The 14,113-nt window shown below is 58.9% G+C and overlaps 1 protein-coding gene across 6 annotated transcripts in view; it reads left to right on the top strand.

Annotated features, from left to right (window-relative positions):
* The window catches only part of PPFIA4 (PTPRF interacting protein alpha 4), a 44,277-nt gene that overhangs the window by 24,019 nt on the left and 6,145 nt on the right, over positions 1 to 14,113 (top strand). For 3 of the 6 annotated variants that reach the window (XM_072028459.1, XM_072028457.1, XM_072028458.1), the window contains exons 3-23: positions 860 to 961; positions 1,040 to 1,204; positions 1,809 to 1,883; positions 2,160 to 2,255; positions 2,649 to 2,870; positions 3,294 to 3,440; positions 3,552 to 3,690; positions 4,018 to 4,097; positions 4,253 to 4,384; positions 5,275 to 5,337; positions 6,290 to 6,381; positions 8,355 to 8,496; positions 8,757 to 8,962; positions 9,447 to 9,687; positions 9,861 to 9,896; positions 10,475 to 10,608; positions 10,751 to 10,914; positions 11,374 to 11,467; positions 11,710 to 11,791; positions 12,414 to 12,614; positions 13,173 to 13,235. In XM_072028459.1, coding sequence (XP_071884560.1) covers positions 860 to 961; positions 1,040 to 1,204; positions 1,809 to 1,883; positions 2,160 to 2,255; positions 2,649 to 2,870; positions 3,294 to 3,440; positions 3,552 to 3,690; positions 4,018 to 4,097; positions 4,253 to 4,384; positions 5,275 to 5,337; positions 6,290 to 6,381; positions 8,355 to 8,496; positions 8,757 to 8,962; positions 9,447 to 9,687; positions 9,861 to 9,896; positions 10,475 to 10,608; positions 10,751 to 10,914; positions 11,374 to 11,467; positions 11,710 to 11,791; positions 12,414 to 12,614; positions 13,173 to 13,235 — 2,676 coding nt within the window. The remainder of the gene's footprint in view (positions 1 to 859; positions 962 to 1,039; positions 1,205 to 1,808; positions 1,884 to 2,159; positions 2,256 to 2,648; positions 2,871 to 3,293; positions 3,441 to 3,551; positions 3,691 to 4,017; positions 4,098 to 4,252; positions 4,385 to 5,274; positions 5,338 to 6,289; positions 6,382 to 8,354; positions 8,497 to 8,756; positions 8,963 to 9,446; positions 9,688 to 9,860; positions 9,897 to 10,474; positions 10,609 to 10,750; positions 10,915 to 11,373; positions 11,468 to 11,709; positions 11,792 to 12,413; positions 12,615 to 13,172; positions 13,236 to 14,113) is intronic. The other 3 variants (XM_072028462.1, XM_072028461.1, XM_072028460.1) reach the window with 2 other exon arrangements.

The raw sequence follows: 14,113 nt of genomic DNA, 5'->3' as shown, positions 1-14,113 counted from the left end.
CAAATCTTTCTCAGCTTCTTCTGCAGCCCTTTTCCTTTTTAAGTTCTTCTCAACAGCCCTGTGAAGCGGGTGTAAATTCATGAAGCGTTTCCTCATTTGCATTTTTCACCCTACAAAGTCCCAGCTGCACCATGTCACCCAGCCCTGGCACACAGCAGTGACTGGAACAGCAACTGGGAGCGGTGGGAGAGTGCTCCTGAGCTAACCCAGGTGCTCGTGTTTCCTTTTTTTATTTTTTTTTAAGAAAAAATGAACCCTCCTGCACCCTAGGAACTTCATAGCAGATTTCCTTTCTGCTCCACCACAGCCACAAATGCAATCGCTGTGTTTCAGGGGGGTCCCTTTGCCGTGCCATCCCTCGGTACGCGGCTCTTGCTGGACGTCACCTCCCGGGTGGCAGCTGCCAGACTGGTGGCAACTGGGATTCTTCTCCCCCCCCGTGCCCCATCTGTCTTGGTTGGGATGTGGGGTTTGGGGGTGGCTGGCTGATTTTTTAGCCTGGTGGGACATTTCCCAGCTGGGTGCTCCTTGAGGGGATGGGAGGGGATGGGAACGTGCTGGTGGCCTTGGCTGGAATGCTTTAAATGCCATCGAGCGCTTCTGGAGCCAGAGAGCAGTTTCCTGTGTCACCGGACATCAAACCAAGTGGATAAAGAGCGGGATGCTGCCGTGGTCCTCGCTTGTTTAAAGGAATAAATCACCTCCCAGCTCGCCCGTGTGCTCTGCTGGCTGCTCTCTGTCCCTGTCACCCCCTGGAGGGGTTGGGGTAGGAAATGATCTGTTCCGGCAGTGGGTTCAGGGTGCTGGCCCCGTCTCCATCCCATGCTCCCAGCTAACGGCCGTGCCCTGCTCTCCGCAGGAGTTCGCCACGCTGACGCGGGAGCTCAGCGCGTGCCGAGAGCAGCTCCTGGAGAGGGAGGAGGAGATCTCAGAGCTGAAAGCTGAGCGCAACAACACCCGGGTAAGCGGCAAAAACCTCCCCAACCTCCCCAGAAAATTCCCCTGGGGTGACAAGAAGCTGACGTTTGCCCTCTTGCAGCTCCTGCTGGAGCACCTGGAGTGCCTGGTGTCGAGGCATGAGCGGTCCCTGAGGATGACCGTGGTCAAGCGTCAGGCCCAGTCGCCGTCTGGGGTTTCCAGTGAGGTCGAGGTGCTCAAGGCACTCAAGTCACTCTTTGAGCATCACAAGGCGCTAGATGAAAAGGTGAGAGGGGCGGCTGGGGCCTCTCCCATCACCTGCTCAGAGCAGACCTTCTCCCAGCGCTCCTCGCCGGGACAGCCTGGCCTCCTCCCTCTGGCTGGATGGCATTTCGGTTCGTTACGTGACGTGGTGACGTGGGGTGCCTCAGCAGGAGGGTTTGGGGAACTCAGCAAATAGATACTGGGAACCGCTGGGGCTGGAGCAGATTCTGTGGGCTTGAGGCCGTTGGGGATGGGGACCTTGCTTCTCCCGGTTGCTCCCCTGACGGTGAGTGCAGGTGTTTGGCACCCTGGTTCAGTCCTCGCATTACAGCACGTGGAGTTTCTCCTGAGTCGTTTGCCTTGAGCATCTCCTTGCTGTGCTAAAAAGCATCTCCAAGCTAGTCCTGGCGTCCTCCAGGACTCAGACTGGCCCTGGCTGTGCCTCCCCAAAACGCTTTTGCTCTCGCAAGTGATGGGCTGGAGCCTCCCTGAGTCTGTGCCCTGGACATGAATCCACATAGACATGGCCTGCAGACAGATAAAAGGGGTTAGGGGTTCTCCTGGCTCCAGGACACTAATAATAATAAATAAATAACCGACTTTCCCATTATCTTACCCACCTGCAGGTCAGGGAGCGCTTGCGAGCATCCTTAGAGCGAGTGGCGACCTTGGAGGAGCAGCTGGTGGATGCCCATCGGCAGGTAAGAGGTGCTTGGCAGCCTACCCTAGGCCCCTGCCGGGGCGACTGCAGTGCTGGGACTGCTTGGAGTTACACCAGATTTGTGAATTCAGGTTGAATTTGGTGAACTCTTCCTTCACCCTCTGTCTCCTGTACCCCCTCAGCCCTAAGCAGAGGCTGGAAGAAGCCAGTGGGGACCCAGCTGCAAAACTGGGTGTGCTGGGGCCGGCCTCACTCGTAGCCAGGCCAGCTGGTTTAATTACATCTCTGTTCTTAATTAATCCCTGTTGGTGTGCAGGTGGCAGCTCTGCAGCAAGGCACCACGCGGGAGGCCCCAGCAGGCGAGCGGGATGAGAGGGAGCCCAAGGAGCCGGCGCAGAAGCTTCCCTGGAAGGTGAGAGCCCCAAAAATGCCTGCTCTGACCACGCTCACCAAGGCTGTGGTTTCTCTAACCCCCTTGTTGCAGGCTCTGGGGTGCTGAATGCTTTTTGCCCTCCCCTGGCCCTCTACCCCTGGGAAATGCCCTTTGGATACAAGCCGTTTTCCAGCACGGGGGAATTTGTGCTCCCACCTGGATGCTTCTAGGGGCTCAGCTTCCCAAAGGTGTTCTGCACACCCAGGGACTCAGCCCTTAGCTAACCCCATCCCGCTGTGCCTGTGAGATGCCACATCCCTGCTAGTGGGGACTGTTCCCGGGGGTCCCAGAGTCCCCTGCCCCACTCACCCACCCCATAGCTGCGCTTTTTGGGGCAGCCGGGCACCCACCTCCCTCTCCGGTGCCTTGCAGCGGCTCTCCAACGGCTCCGTTCACCCCGACGACGAGGCAGGGCGGGTGGTGGAGCTGCAGGAGCTCCTGGAGAAGCAGAATTTCGAAGTGGTCCAAGCCAAGGAGCGCATATCCGCCCTGGCTGCCAGCGTCGCGGAGCTGGAGGAGGATCTGGGCACCGCCAGGAAGGATCTGATCAAGTCAGAGGAGATGAGCAGCAAGTACCAGCGGGACCTCCGAGAGGTTAGGCGCTGCCCCCTCTGCTCACTGCTGCTTCCACGTGCTCTGTGCTGGGAAGGAGTTTGTAACCCCTTTTGTACGCATGGGAAAGGAGGGAGAAGGGCGGTGTTCCCCCCAAAACCCTGCCTTCGGGGGTTGTCCCCACATCCATCAGTAGGACTACCCTGAGGTTATAATGCCAGTTCTGTGATTCTGTGATAAGCAGACTCTGAGATACCCCCAGGCAGTGAGCTGTGTCCGTGCCAGGACATTTTCTGGGATTACCTGACTGTCCCTTTCTTGTCCCCTCCGTATTTTTGTGCAAAGTGGGGCTTTAGTTGCATGCTTAGGCTCAGGGATGCCCCAGGCTCAGAGAATCCTTATGGCCCAGTTGTTCCCAAATTGCTGGCCATGGCTCAGGGTGTGACAGCCCCATCGCTTCCCCAGGCTCTGGCTCAGAAGGAGGACATGGAAGAGAGGATCACCACGCTGGAGAAACGCTACCTAGCAGCCCAGCGAGAAGCTACCTCCATCCACGACCTCAACGACAAGCTGGAAAGCGAACTGGCCAACAAGGAGTCCCTGCACCGCCAGGTACCGGAGCGGGACCCAAAGGCTCCCACCACCCCGGGGACCCGGGAGGGAGAAGCGGGTGCTGGGGAGAGGAGGTGGGTGCCAGGAGTCACGTCCTGCCCTGTCCCGCAGTGCGAGGAGAAAGCCCGGCACCTGCAGGAGCTGCTGGAGCTGGCGGAGCAGAAGCTGCAGCAGACGATGCGGAAAGCAGAGACGCTGCCCGAGGTGGAAGCGGAGCTGGCCCAGCGCATCGCAGCGCTCAGCAAGGCAAGTGTGTGGGGTGCATGGGGTGGAGGGGCCAGGGGGCCCTGGAGGAGGAGGAGGAGGAGGAAGGACCCAGGCTGGATCTGGGAGGGTGCAGGTTTGGGTGGGGGTATGGATGTGGCCAGCACCTTTTCCAGGTGCCCAGTTGCTCGTGGAGCACCTCCAGCTCTGATCCCCTCGCTAGCAGTCGTTTCAAGGCTTGCCCAGGGATGCAGGCAGCAGGAGGGAGCGCCTCATCCTGGGAAGGATGCAGGGATGGAGGGAAGGATGCGGGAGGGCCCACGTGGTTTTGGGGAGCGCCATCCGAGAGGGCTGCTCTGCTTTTCCCAGGCAGAAGAGAGGCATGGGAGCATCGAGGAGCACCTCCGGCAGCTGGAGAGCCAGCTGGAAGAGAAGAACCAGGAGCTGGCCAGGGTAAGTGCTGCTCAGCACGGGTGGGGGAGTCCTTGAGGGTCCTGATCTGGCCTCAGCTCCCCCTTGCTGTGACAGTGGGAGCCTGGACACAGCACAGAGCTCCTCACGGTGAGAGTGAAGGATCTGACGTGGCCGGCTGCTGTTTGCCTTTGCAGGCCCGCCAGCGGGAGAAGATGAATGAGGAGCACAATAAGCGGCTCTCGGACACCGTGGACCGGCTGCTGAGCGAGTCGAATGAGCGGCTGCAGCTGCACCTCAAGGAGAGGATGGCAGCCTTGGAGGAGAAGGTATCAGCTAGGGGCAGGCTTTGGGAGGGAGGTGTTTGGGGCGTGAGGGACCTGCAGCAGCCCTGACACGGACCCTCCGCCAGCTGCACTGCAGGATTTTGGAAGTGCCCATGCAGGGATGGAGAAATGACCCCGTACGGGATGCCAGCCGGGTGCCAGGGCTGGTGGGGGGCTCAGCATCGCGCCCTCACCTCCTGCCAGCCCCCACCCAGCAGGACCCCGCTCCCCACCGAGCCGCCTCCGACAGCGGCAGGATTTGTCCTGGTCCGTTCCCTTCCTTCCCTGTGTCTGCACCTGCAGCCGGAGCGAAACCCCACTGCATTTTGCAGGAGAAAATGCAGCGTTCGTCCCCAAACCCTCCGTGTGCTGCCGTGAAACCCTCTGGGTTCCTGCAGGGACCGTGCTCCCCATAAGAAATCGGGGTGCAGAGGGAGGTGCACCCCTGGTTGATGCCTCCAGGACTGGGTTTGTGTCCTTGCTGCTCTGAACCTCCTGTCCCCAGGCAGACCTGGTGGTGCCAGCGTGTGTTCAGCCAGCTCAGGGTACAGAACAGGAACTCACGGGTGGGACTGGGTCCAAATTCCCATCCCAGCCAGCAGCAAACGGGGAGCAGAGCCTCGTGGAGGAGCGCTGCCTTCCCCAGCCTGCTGCCGACGCTGGCACACACCACATCCAGGTCATCCTTGGGCAAAAATCCTGCTCTTTGGCTTCCCAAATCAAAAACCAAAACGTGGCTGGGAGCCACCACCACCCGTCCTGCCCCGTGTCAATCCCGCTGTCCCCGCTGCAGTTCCACGCTGGCCGTCCCCACGAGGCCACGCAGCCGTCTCCTCAATGCTCTCTCTCTTTCTTTCCTGTTTGTGTTCCCTTTTCTTTTGAATTTTTCAAAGAACACATTGTTACAAGAGCTGGAAAATACCCAAAAGCAGATAGAGGAACACCAGCACGACAAGGTAAATGCCGCGACAGGCAGCCTGCCCTAGTGACTGCACCTCCTAACCCCTGACTAGTGGCAGTCCTGCCACCTAAAATACCCTAAAAAGTTTTGGAAGAGCTGGGACCCCAAAGCACCCAGCAGCAGGAGGCCACAAACTAACCCACGCAGGGGCTGGATGGAAGCTGCCACCCACCTCACTGGAGGGCTCCAGCTTTTTGAAGCAACGGGAGCTTCGGGGATGTGCCCCACGTCCTGTGCATGCCGGGAGGGTCTGGGGGGGCTGCTTTTCCCCTCGCTTGCAGCTCTCCGAGATGCTCCCTGCCTGCTGTGCGGGTTTGCAGGCACTGCTTGCACTCCCCGGCCATGGATGCTCAGGTCCGGGCAGAGGCAGAGCCTGGAGACCTGCGTGATGCTGCCCGCATGCTGCCCACCCCAGTTCAGCCCACGGGATGGGATCCTGCTGTGCCTGGAGGATCCCATCCCTCTGCCTCCCTCCCCACCCACAGCATCTCCCGCAGGGCAGCACGGCCACGTAGTGGTCCTGGTCTGAGGGTGGCAGCAGGGGGGGGGGGGGGGACAGGCTCAGCATCAAATCTGGCTGGTGGGTCCCACGCTGCCAGCCCTTTGCAGTGGTGAATGTGCACGTGCACCCTGGAGCAAAGCCAGAGCATCCTGGTGGGACTGGCTCTCTTTCATCTCCCAAAGCAGCCTTGGTTCGAGCACGTGTGTGTGTGTCTGTGTGCCCTGGGGTCGCTCCCTCCCCTCTCAGCATCACCCTGGCATCACCCCAGCGCTGTCATTCACTATCGCCTGCATGAGCTGTTTCTTCTCCTGGTGCTTTGAAGCTGGGACGGGGGCTTGTAAAGGGAATGTAAACCTGGAAATTGCTTGGTTTGCCCCAAACCTGGCTCTTTGTGCTCTTTGGGACAAAACCAACCCCTGCCCATCTCTTCTCTTGCCCTGAACAGCGCCGGCTGTCAGACGAGATCGACAAACTGCGGCTGGAGGTCGATCAGCTCAAAACCAGGAGCGGGACGTTCGTGGAGAGCGTGCACACGAGGTGAGAGCCTCCTGCCAAAACCCTGCCGGCCAGTGCACGCCCCGCTCTCATCCCACACCCATGTCTTCAGGGCGTTTTGGTTTTTAGGGCCCCAAAATGCTGTTGGTGCTGGGCATTTTGGTCTCACCAAGCCTCAGTTCATCACAGCAGGGTCAGCTCTGGCAGCAGATCTGTCCTGGGGTGAGGCACACTGTTGAGAACAGCCCAGCCTCACCAAACGGCCCCAGATTCACTCTCCAGTGACAAAATAAAACAAAACAAAATCCACTGGGCATTGTTTCTTTTTCTGCACAAAGGGCTCAGGGCTTGTGCAACCTCTCTCTCAGCTCTTTCACCCTGGGGTGGCTTTACCTAGTTCCATCCTCGCTGCCCAGCTCGAGGCGCTGCAGACTGTGCAGCATTTTCTCCATTTTGGCTCATTTTTAGTCCCTGTGAAATCTATCCCTGTTCACCATCCACCTTTCTTCCCCCGATGTGCTGGGATGGGCTGGTGAGGAAGGAGGAAGCTGTTTCTGTGATGGCCAGCAGTGCAGAGACTGGGGGGATCCCAGCCCAATGCTCCAGGAGGTGAGGTGAGTCCGGCAGGTCTCAGCCTCTGGCACCAGCCAGGGGAACCAGCACGGCCTCAAGAATCCAGGAACGGCCCCAGGAGGGAAGGGAAGGAGGGTGCTGAGGCGCCGTGCACCCCACCACACTGCTGTGGCCACCTGGGAGCCCACGTCCTCGCCTGAGCCCTCGCAACCTGGGCTCGGTGCGGCAAGAAATTGCTGGGAGTGACCACCAGCTGCAAAACCTCACCTCCCTGAGAGGATGGAAAAGAAGGGAAGGAGCTAGTAACTGAGCTTTGAAGCTGTTGGCAGCAAAGAGGAAAGGGCCTGGAGGCTCCGTGCCCACATTGGAAGGAAGAAACGGGGATGAAGTGAGGCTGAAGGACAGCTGCGTGCCAGAGGAGGGTCTGCAGCGTGTGTGGGACCTGTTTGTGTGGGTCTGCAAGAACCAGACAGGCAATCTTTATGTTTTCTTTAATTTCTTGAAGGACAATTCAGCAGAAAGCTTGAGTTACAGAGGCCAGAATAATCCCCCAGTTGAAATGTCAGCTTTTGTCTAAGGCACCTTTATCTGTTTTTAGCTCAGGAGCAGCTTGTCAGCAGCTCCACGGCTTAAATCCTCTTGAAACTTGGGCTGTGCCTTCGTCTGCAAGCACTGAGCTGACACCAAGCCGAGCTGCTCGTGTGAGTGATTTTGTCTGGGCTCGGCAGGATGCTGGGGGTGGGGAGCCCAGATCTATGCCTCCGCTGGAAACCAGACCCCACCGTGGTGGAAAATCTGCTGATTTCTCTGGACAAATGCTTCTGTCATCCTAAATCAAGCCCTCGTGCCTCCTATTGCAATGTGTATGGTGAGGAATGACCCTGTTCTTTGGGATGATGTTTTGCTCAGCCGCAGGGATGGGTCTTTGGGGTGAGGAGGTGTGATCGGGTGACATGGAGACGTGCAGTGAGCATCAAAATAACAAAAAATGGCCTCGTGTCCAGCTGCAGCTGACACATTTCTGTGTTCCTGAAGCCTGGAGGAGGAAGAGAAAGAAATCCCATCTGGTTTCCGATGGGAGATCCCAATGCTCATGTCCCTGCACCTTGGAAGATCTGCTTCAAATGGGATTTTGTTCATCAGGGATTTTTTCATGGAAATACTGAAGAAAACATAAACAGAAGAAAAGCTCCGTGTCTGGCCCCCATCATGGGGATGGGGAGAACAGGCACAAAAGGACTCTGGTGCCATACGTGTACAGGAGGGGAAGCTGTGCTGGAGAGGGGAGGACAGGAGGGGACTGTGCAGCCCCCAAACCCTCTGGTTTGGGCCAAAACTGGCTGGATGTTCTGTGGGTACCAGAGCGAGTCTGGGCCATGAGGGGAGCCACAGGGGAGCATCCTTGCACAGGCCGTGTCCACAGCAGAGCTCTCTCTCCCCAGGTCCCACATGGGCAGTGCCACGGACCTGCGCTTCCCACTCAGCGCCGTGGTCCATGCCCCCGCTGAGCCCTTTGGGACGGCCCCAGGCCTGCCTCGGGCACAGAAAGGGCGATTTGCCGCCCGGCGAGAGGAGCCGGCCAAGGTAACCCAGCGTTCTGCCAGCACGGGGCCAGGGCTGGGGTCGGGGTCGGGGTTGGGGTCTCCTCCTGCCCTGCACGCTGGTTTCACATGTCCTTGATTTGGGGATGTGGGGTGGTTTCATTCACTGGGCATGGGGGTAACGTGACAAGAAGGGCTTCCCGCTGGGGTTGCGTTGAAGCGCGACTGATGCTCGAGGCCTCCAGTTTGGCTTTTGGAGACCTGGGGGTGCCAGGTGGGACCAGTGGACCTTGTTCCCCCCAGGACTGGGAGCAAGCCCAGGCAGGCAGCGTCCTGGCCACGGGGCCTCACGCCTTCGACAGCGACCCTGAGATCTCCGACGTGGATGAGGATGACCGTGAGACGCTCTTCAGCTCCATGGACGTGCTCTCCCCTGGTGGGCACTCGGATGCTCAGACCTTGGCTATGATGCTCCAGGAGCAGCTGGATGCCATCAACGAGGAGATCAGGTAGTGGCCATGGCCAAAACCCAGTAGCACCTAGCTCTGAAATGGCTCCAGGGGGTGGCACAAAGCGCTGAGCAGTAGGACGAGGCTTTGATGCCCAAAAATTGATGTCCTGGTCCAGATTCAGCCAGGGAAATGGCTCGAGGATATTTAGCCACAGGGCTTGGTCCTTTCTACATGGGGATCTGTGTCCTTTGGATGTACCGGTGTGGGCTTACAGAAAGGATCTTTGTTTAAAAATATATATATAAAAATCCCCATAAATTCTGAAAGGAATTGGGACACCTCTCAGCCGTGGTTCGTGTGGATTCTGATGGCTCTGGCTGCCATTCCTGGAGACAGGGAGCTCAAGTCACAGCACCGGGGCTGCAGTTCCCTAGCACAGCTCAATCCCATGGCTGGGAGCTACCAGATGGCCAGGATCCCCCCCCCCAAAAAAAAAAAAAAATCTGGGGAGCCCTGAGCTCTGACCCCACTCCTCCACCAGGATGATCCAAGAGGAGAAGGAGTCCACCGAGCTCCGTGCGGAGGAGCTGGAGACGCGCGTGACCAGCGGCAGCATGGAGGGCCTCAACCTCACCCAGCTGTGCAAGAGGGCCTCCATCCCCACCTCGCTGACGGCCCTGTCCCTGGCCAGCTCGTCCCCACCGCTCAGTGGCCGCTCTACCCCCAAACTGACCTCCCGAAGCGCCGCTCAGGACCTCGACCGCATGGGGATCATGACGCTGGTGAGGAGGCGCCTGGGGCAGGTGGGAGCCTGGGGAGGGGGGGTGCATGTGGCTGCCCCCCCAGTGTCCGGTACGGCTGCGTGATGTGGAACGGGATGCCCGTGTTTGCTGAGGGGTTTCTCCATTAACTGCCTCCCTTTCTGTGTCTCTCTCGCATTCTCCCTTGCAATCAGCCCAGTGACTTGAGGAAGCACCGGAGGAAACTGCTAGTGAGTGGCTCCCACCCTGCTGGGTTTTGTCCAAGCCCCTTTTCCAGCCTGCTCCTGGCTTTGTCCACACCAGGTCAGGGTGCACCAGGCGTGGGATGGAGCTGGGGACCCCAGGGATTCAGCAGGAGGATCAGGGGGATCCCATAAGGTGCTTGGAGACATGCCGGCTGGCAGCCCGGGGCTCTGGCAGGACGTGGGGAGGGTCCTCAAACATTGAGCGTCCCTTCTGGGGACAGGGCGTATTTGGGACATTCCCATCTGTCCTCCTCAGAGCCCTCTGCTGAAACAGCAGCTTCAGTCCCCACACCCTGACCTGGACCATGGGGCTGCCTCCTTTCTCCTCCCCAGTTCCCTCCTTCCCAGGATCTTGGCCCTACGGCTGTGTCCTTCCCATCTGCCTGGGCACCTCGAGCCACCACCAGGGCTCTGCTCCGGGCTGATCCTGGAGCGTGGCCTCGGGGCCCCGGTGGCTCTTTGGGCCATGCCTCCATGGAGCAAGAGGGGTAGGTTCTGGGGCAGGCAGCAGGACAAGGATGGAGCCAGAGCCGCCCAACCTCATGGCTCCTGTGCTTGTTCAGTCACCCGCAGCTCGGGATGAAAGCCGAGAGGACAAAACCACCATCAAATGTGAGACTTCCCCCCCGTCCTCGCCCAGGACGTTGCGGCTGGAGAAGCTGGGTCACCCCGCACTGAGTCAGGAGGACGGGAAGAGGTGAGTGGAGCACCCGTTGGCTCTCAAACCACTCGTTTGAGGCTTTGTGGAGGGGAAATTTGGGGCTGTGGGACGGGCCGGGGTTTGCTGTGGTTTGGAATAACCTCAGGCTTTGCTGTTCCTCTCCCTCCTCCATCCCCAGCTCCCTGGAAGAGCAGGCCAGCAACCCCAGCAGCAACAGCAGCCAGGACTCCTTGCACAAGGGCTCCAAGAGGAAGGGGATCAAATCTTCCATCGGGCGCTTGTTTGGGAAAAAAGAGAAGGGCCGCTTGATCCAGCTGAGCAGAGAAGGGGCCACAGGGCAGGGTCTGTGAGCAGCTCCGCTCCCGGGCGGGCCGGGCAGGCCGGGCGGGCGTTCTCTCGGGCCGGGCTCTCTGCATGCCCCCTGGCACTGTCTGTTTTTGGGGTTGTAACCCCAGAGGAGCGGGGACACCCCTGCTGGGCACCCCTGGGGACGTTGGAGCCACCGGCCTTGGGCTGCCTGCAGCTTCAGGGCAGTCAGATTCGGGTGCTGTCAGCCCCATGGACCTTTCGGGCCTAAGCATGGCCCAAATCTCTTTCTCGCCCCGTGGCACCTCCCTGATTTTGCACAGCCCTTCGGTGGGAGGCTATGAGGGTGGGTTGAAAATCTGTGCTGTGGTGGCACATCCCCGACACCTCAGTGCGAGGACCCATGGAGTTCCCTGGGGGTTGTCAGACCGACCCTGGGGACATCGTGCTGACGCTGGGGACATTGCGCTGACCCATGGGTGTTTTGCCCAACAGTGCTGCTGACCGACACCGAGGTGGGCATCCAGGACCCTCTGGGCCTCGGCAAGCTGGGTGCTCAGGCTGAGAAGGATCGTCGCCTGCGGAAAAAGTGAGTGAACCTGCTTCTGTGCCCCAGCAAGAAAACGTCCCGCCTGGTGGCTGCTAAGCCGTGACACAGGACTGGGAATCACTGAGAAGACTTCTTGCCTTCACGCTCTCATGAGCCCTATGAGCTCCTTTATTGCTTTGCTGCCAGCTGATTCTTGCTGCCTGCACTCTCTTCCCCTTCGAGAGCTGTTCCCTTCTCCCCAGACTCCCAATAAACCACTCTTCTGCTTCCGTTCCCACCAGGCACGAACTCCTGGAAGAGGCTCGGAGGAAAGGATTGCCCTTTGCCCACTGGGATGGCCCCACTGTTGTCTCCTGGCTGGAGGTGAGGCAGAGCACATCCGCGCATCGTCCCCACACACTGATGGCTTTGCAGTTGCTGCTGGTTTGTGGTGTGCTCCCCTGGCAGGGGTACAGCACCCCACAGTCCCACTGTGCTCAGTCCATGCACGTCGTGGCCATTGTAAAACAGCTCACGCTCAGCAACTCCTTCGCCTGGCAAAGCCCTGAGCCCCTCAACGTGCCCTACAGAATGGGTGTTCGGGGACAGTGGCAGTAGGGACCGCTTCCCGAGGCATGGAGGTGTTTTCTCTCCTCCCTCATTGAGTAGGGAGGTGGCAAAGGAGCGGTCGTGGAGCTGTTTGTGGGTCCAAGTGAGTGGAGCTGGGGGAGCAGAGCAGATCCCCAGATCTCTTGTGGTCTGCAGGGTTGCTTTTTGGGGTGTTCTTAGGCCCGGAGTTGAAAGGCTCCATGGGTGTTCTTCCCCTGTGCTGTCTCCATGAGATACAAAAAGCCTGCAAGCCATCTGTGCAAGGTCCGAACAAAAAAGGAGCCCCCCCGTGGGTACCCAGCTTTGATACTGAGTTTAAACAGGGCATCCTAGACCCCTGCCAGAGGAAACGAGGGCCCGTGCCCTGGCAGTCACCAGCTTTGCCCTGTTTTGGCAGCTCTGGGTGGGAATGCCAGCCTGGTACGTCGCCGCTTGCCGAGCCAACGTGAAGAGCGGAGCCATCATGTCAGCCCTGTCTGACACCGAGATCCAGAGGGAGATCGGCATCAGCAACGCGCTGCACCGCCTGAAGCTGCGCCTGGCCATCCAGGAGATGGTTTCGCTCACGAGCCCCTCGGCACCTCCCACCTCACGGACAGTAAGTGCCCCATCCCACGGCTGCTTTTCCCCTTTCCCTGGCTCCTTGGAAGCTTTGTGGCTCATTGTTCCCCAGGGTGTCCCAGTACTGCAGGCACGTGCAGCAAGAAGGGGTTCTCTAGCACTCGGCGCAGGCTGTGGATGGGGTGACAGTTTGAACTGCAGGGCCAGCTGGGTTGTGCACAGTCATTTTTTCAGTCATTTCAACACAAAATTTGTCCCGAGACCATCTGAAAATTCCTGGGGCAAGTCAGAGTAGCTGCAGATCCCAGCCTTGCTCTGGGTAGAACAGGGAGCAGACGGCAGGATCATGTCTTGTGCTGGTCCCTAAAGCCCCTGAGGGGTTAATGGTGCTCCACTCAGTCAAGACATGTCTGTAGGAGTATGGACAGCAAAAAGAAAGGTGCCACCAGCCCAGGAGGATGCAGGGATGCTGCAATGTGCACCCTGGTGCCATCCCAGGCGTGAGGGTGGTCTGGTCCTCCTTCATCTCGAGCCAGGCTCATTTCCATCATCCACAGTGGGTCACCCTGACCATTCTGCCCTTTTTCTCCTCCAGTCCTCTGGAAACGTCTGGGTCACCCACGAGGAGATGGAGAACATGGCCACGTCCACCAAGACGGTGAGGCTGGGCGCCCCACTGCCGCCGTGCCGTATCGGTTACCGCGCTGAGTGAGCTCCGGGCGTGCATTAACGTGCCAAACCCCAGGAGGGAAGGGGATCTTGGCTGTGTCTCATGTGTCAGCTCGTGGCCAGCGCATTGCACCTGTCTAGAAACCGTCTTTCAGCCTTTAATATCCCAACAATTTCTAAAGCTGGCTTAAAAACCGTCAGATGCATTTGCCTTTGTCAAGCCCCCGCGGGTTGTGCCGGGTTTCCAGCACAGCTCGTCCGTCGGTTGTGAGTTAGACAGAAAGTAAAGACAAAAATGAGGATGATCTCAGACAGATGCATGGGACTGAGACCCACACTGGTCAGCCTGTGCCCAGAGAAGTCGCCGTCTAACCTCCCTTGACTTTAGTGTGCCCAGATATTGTCCCCTCTGTCTGTCCCTACCGCTGGCTGGTAGCTTGGGGTCCCTCAGGGGGATGTGGCCGTGCTCCCAAAAGCTCTGGGCCCTTTGGAGAGAGGGATCCCTGCTCCCCTCTCTGCAACTTCATGACCCCATGTTCACGTCTCAGAGCAGGGGCAGCATTTTGGCTCTGTTGTGTGAATGAGGCGTTTTGTTGAAGCTCATGCCCACCGCCTGGGAACCACAGAGCTTGTAACTGGCAGGTGCCTTTTGGGGACAGCGAGCTCGGGGGTACAGCAGGGGTTACGGCACTTTCCCTCGCAGGTTTTGCACATTTGAGAGAAACTAGTTCAAGGTGACAAGGAAAAGCAGCTGCGAAATGGGCAGATTGGGTTAGGCAGCCCCTCTGGGAGCTTGTGATCTAAGCTGAAGCTTAGATTTCTCTGCATCTGTCTTTGGGTGACCCAAGAGTTACCCGTGTTACCCAG

Source organism: Anas platyrhynchos, chromosome 27 (assembly GCF_047663525.1).
Source record: "Anas platyrhynchos isolate ZD024472 breed Pekin duck chromosome 27, IASCAAS_PekinDuck_T2T, whole genome shotgun sequence".
In the NCBI taxonomy this organism is placed as follows: Eukaryota; Metazoa; Chordata; class Aves; order Anseriformes; family Anatidae; genus Anas; species Anas platyrhynchos.
Note: the sequence above shows the minus strand (reverse complement) of the source record. Positions and strands in the feature narration are given on the sequence as shown.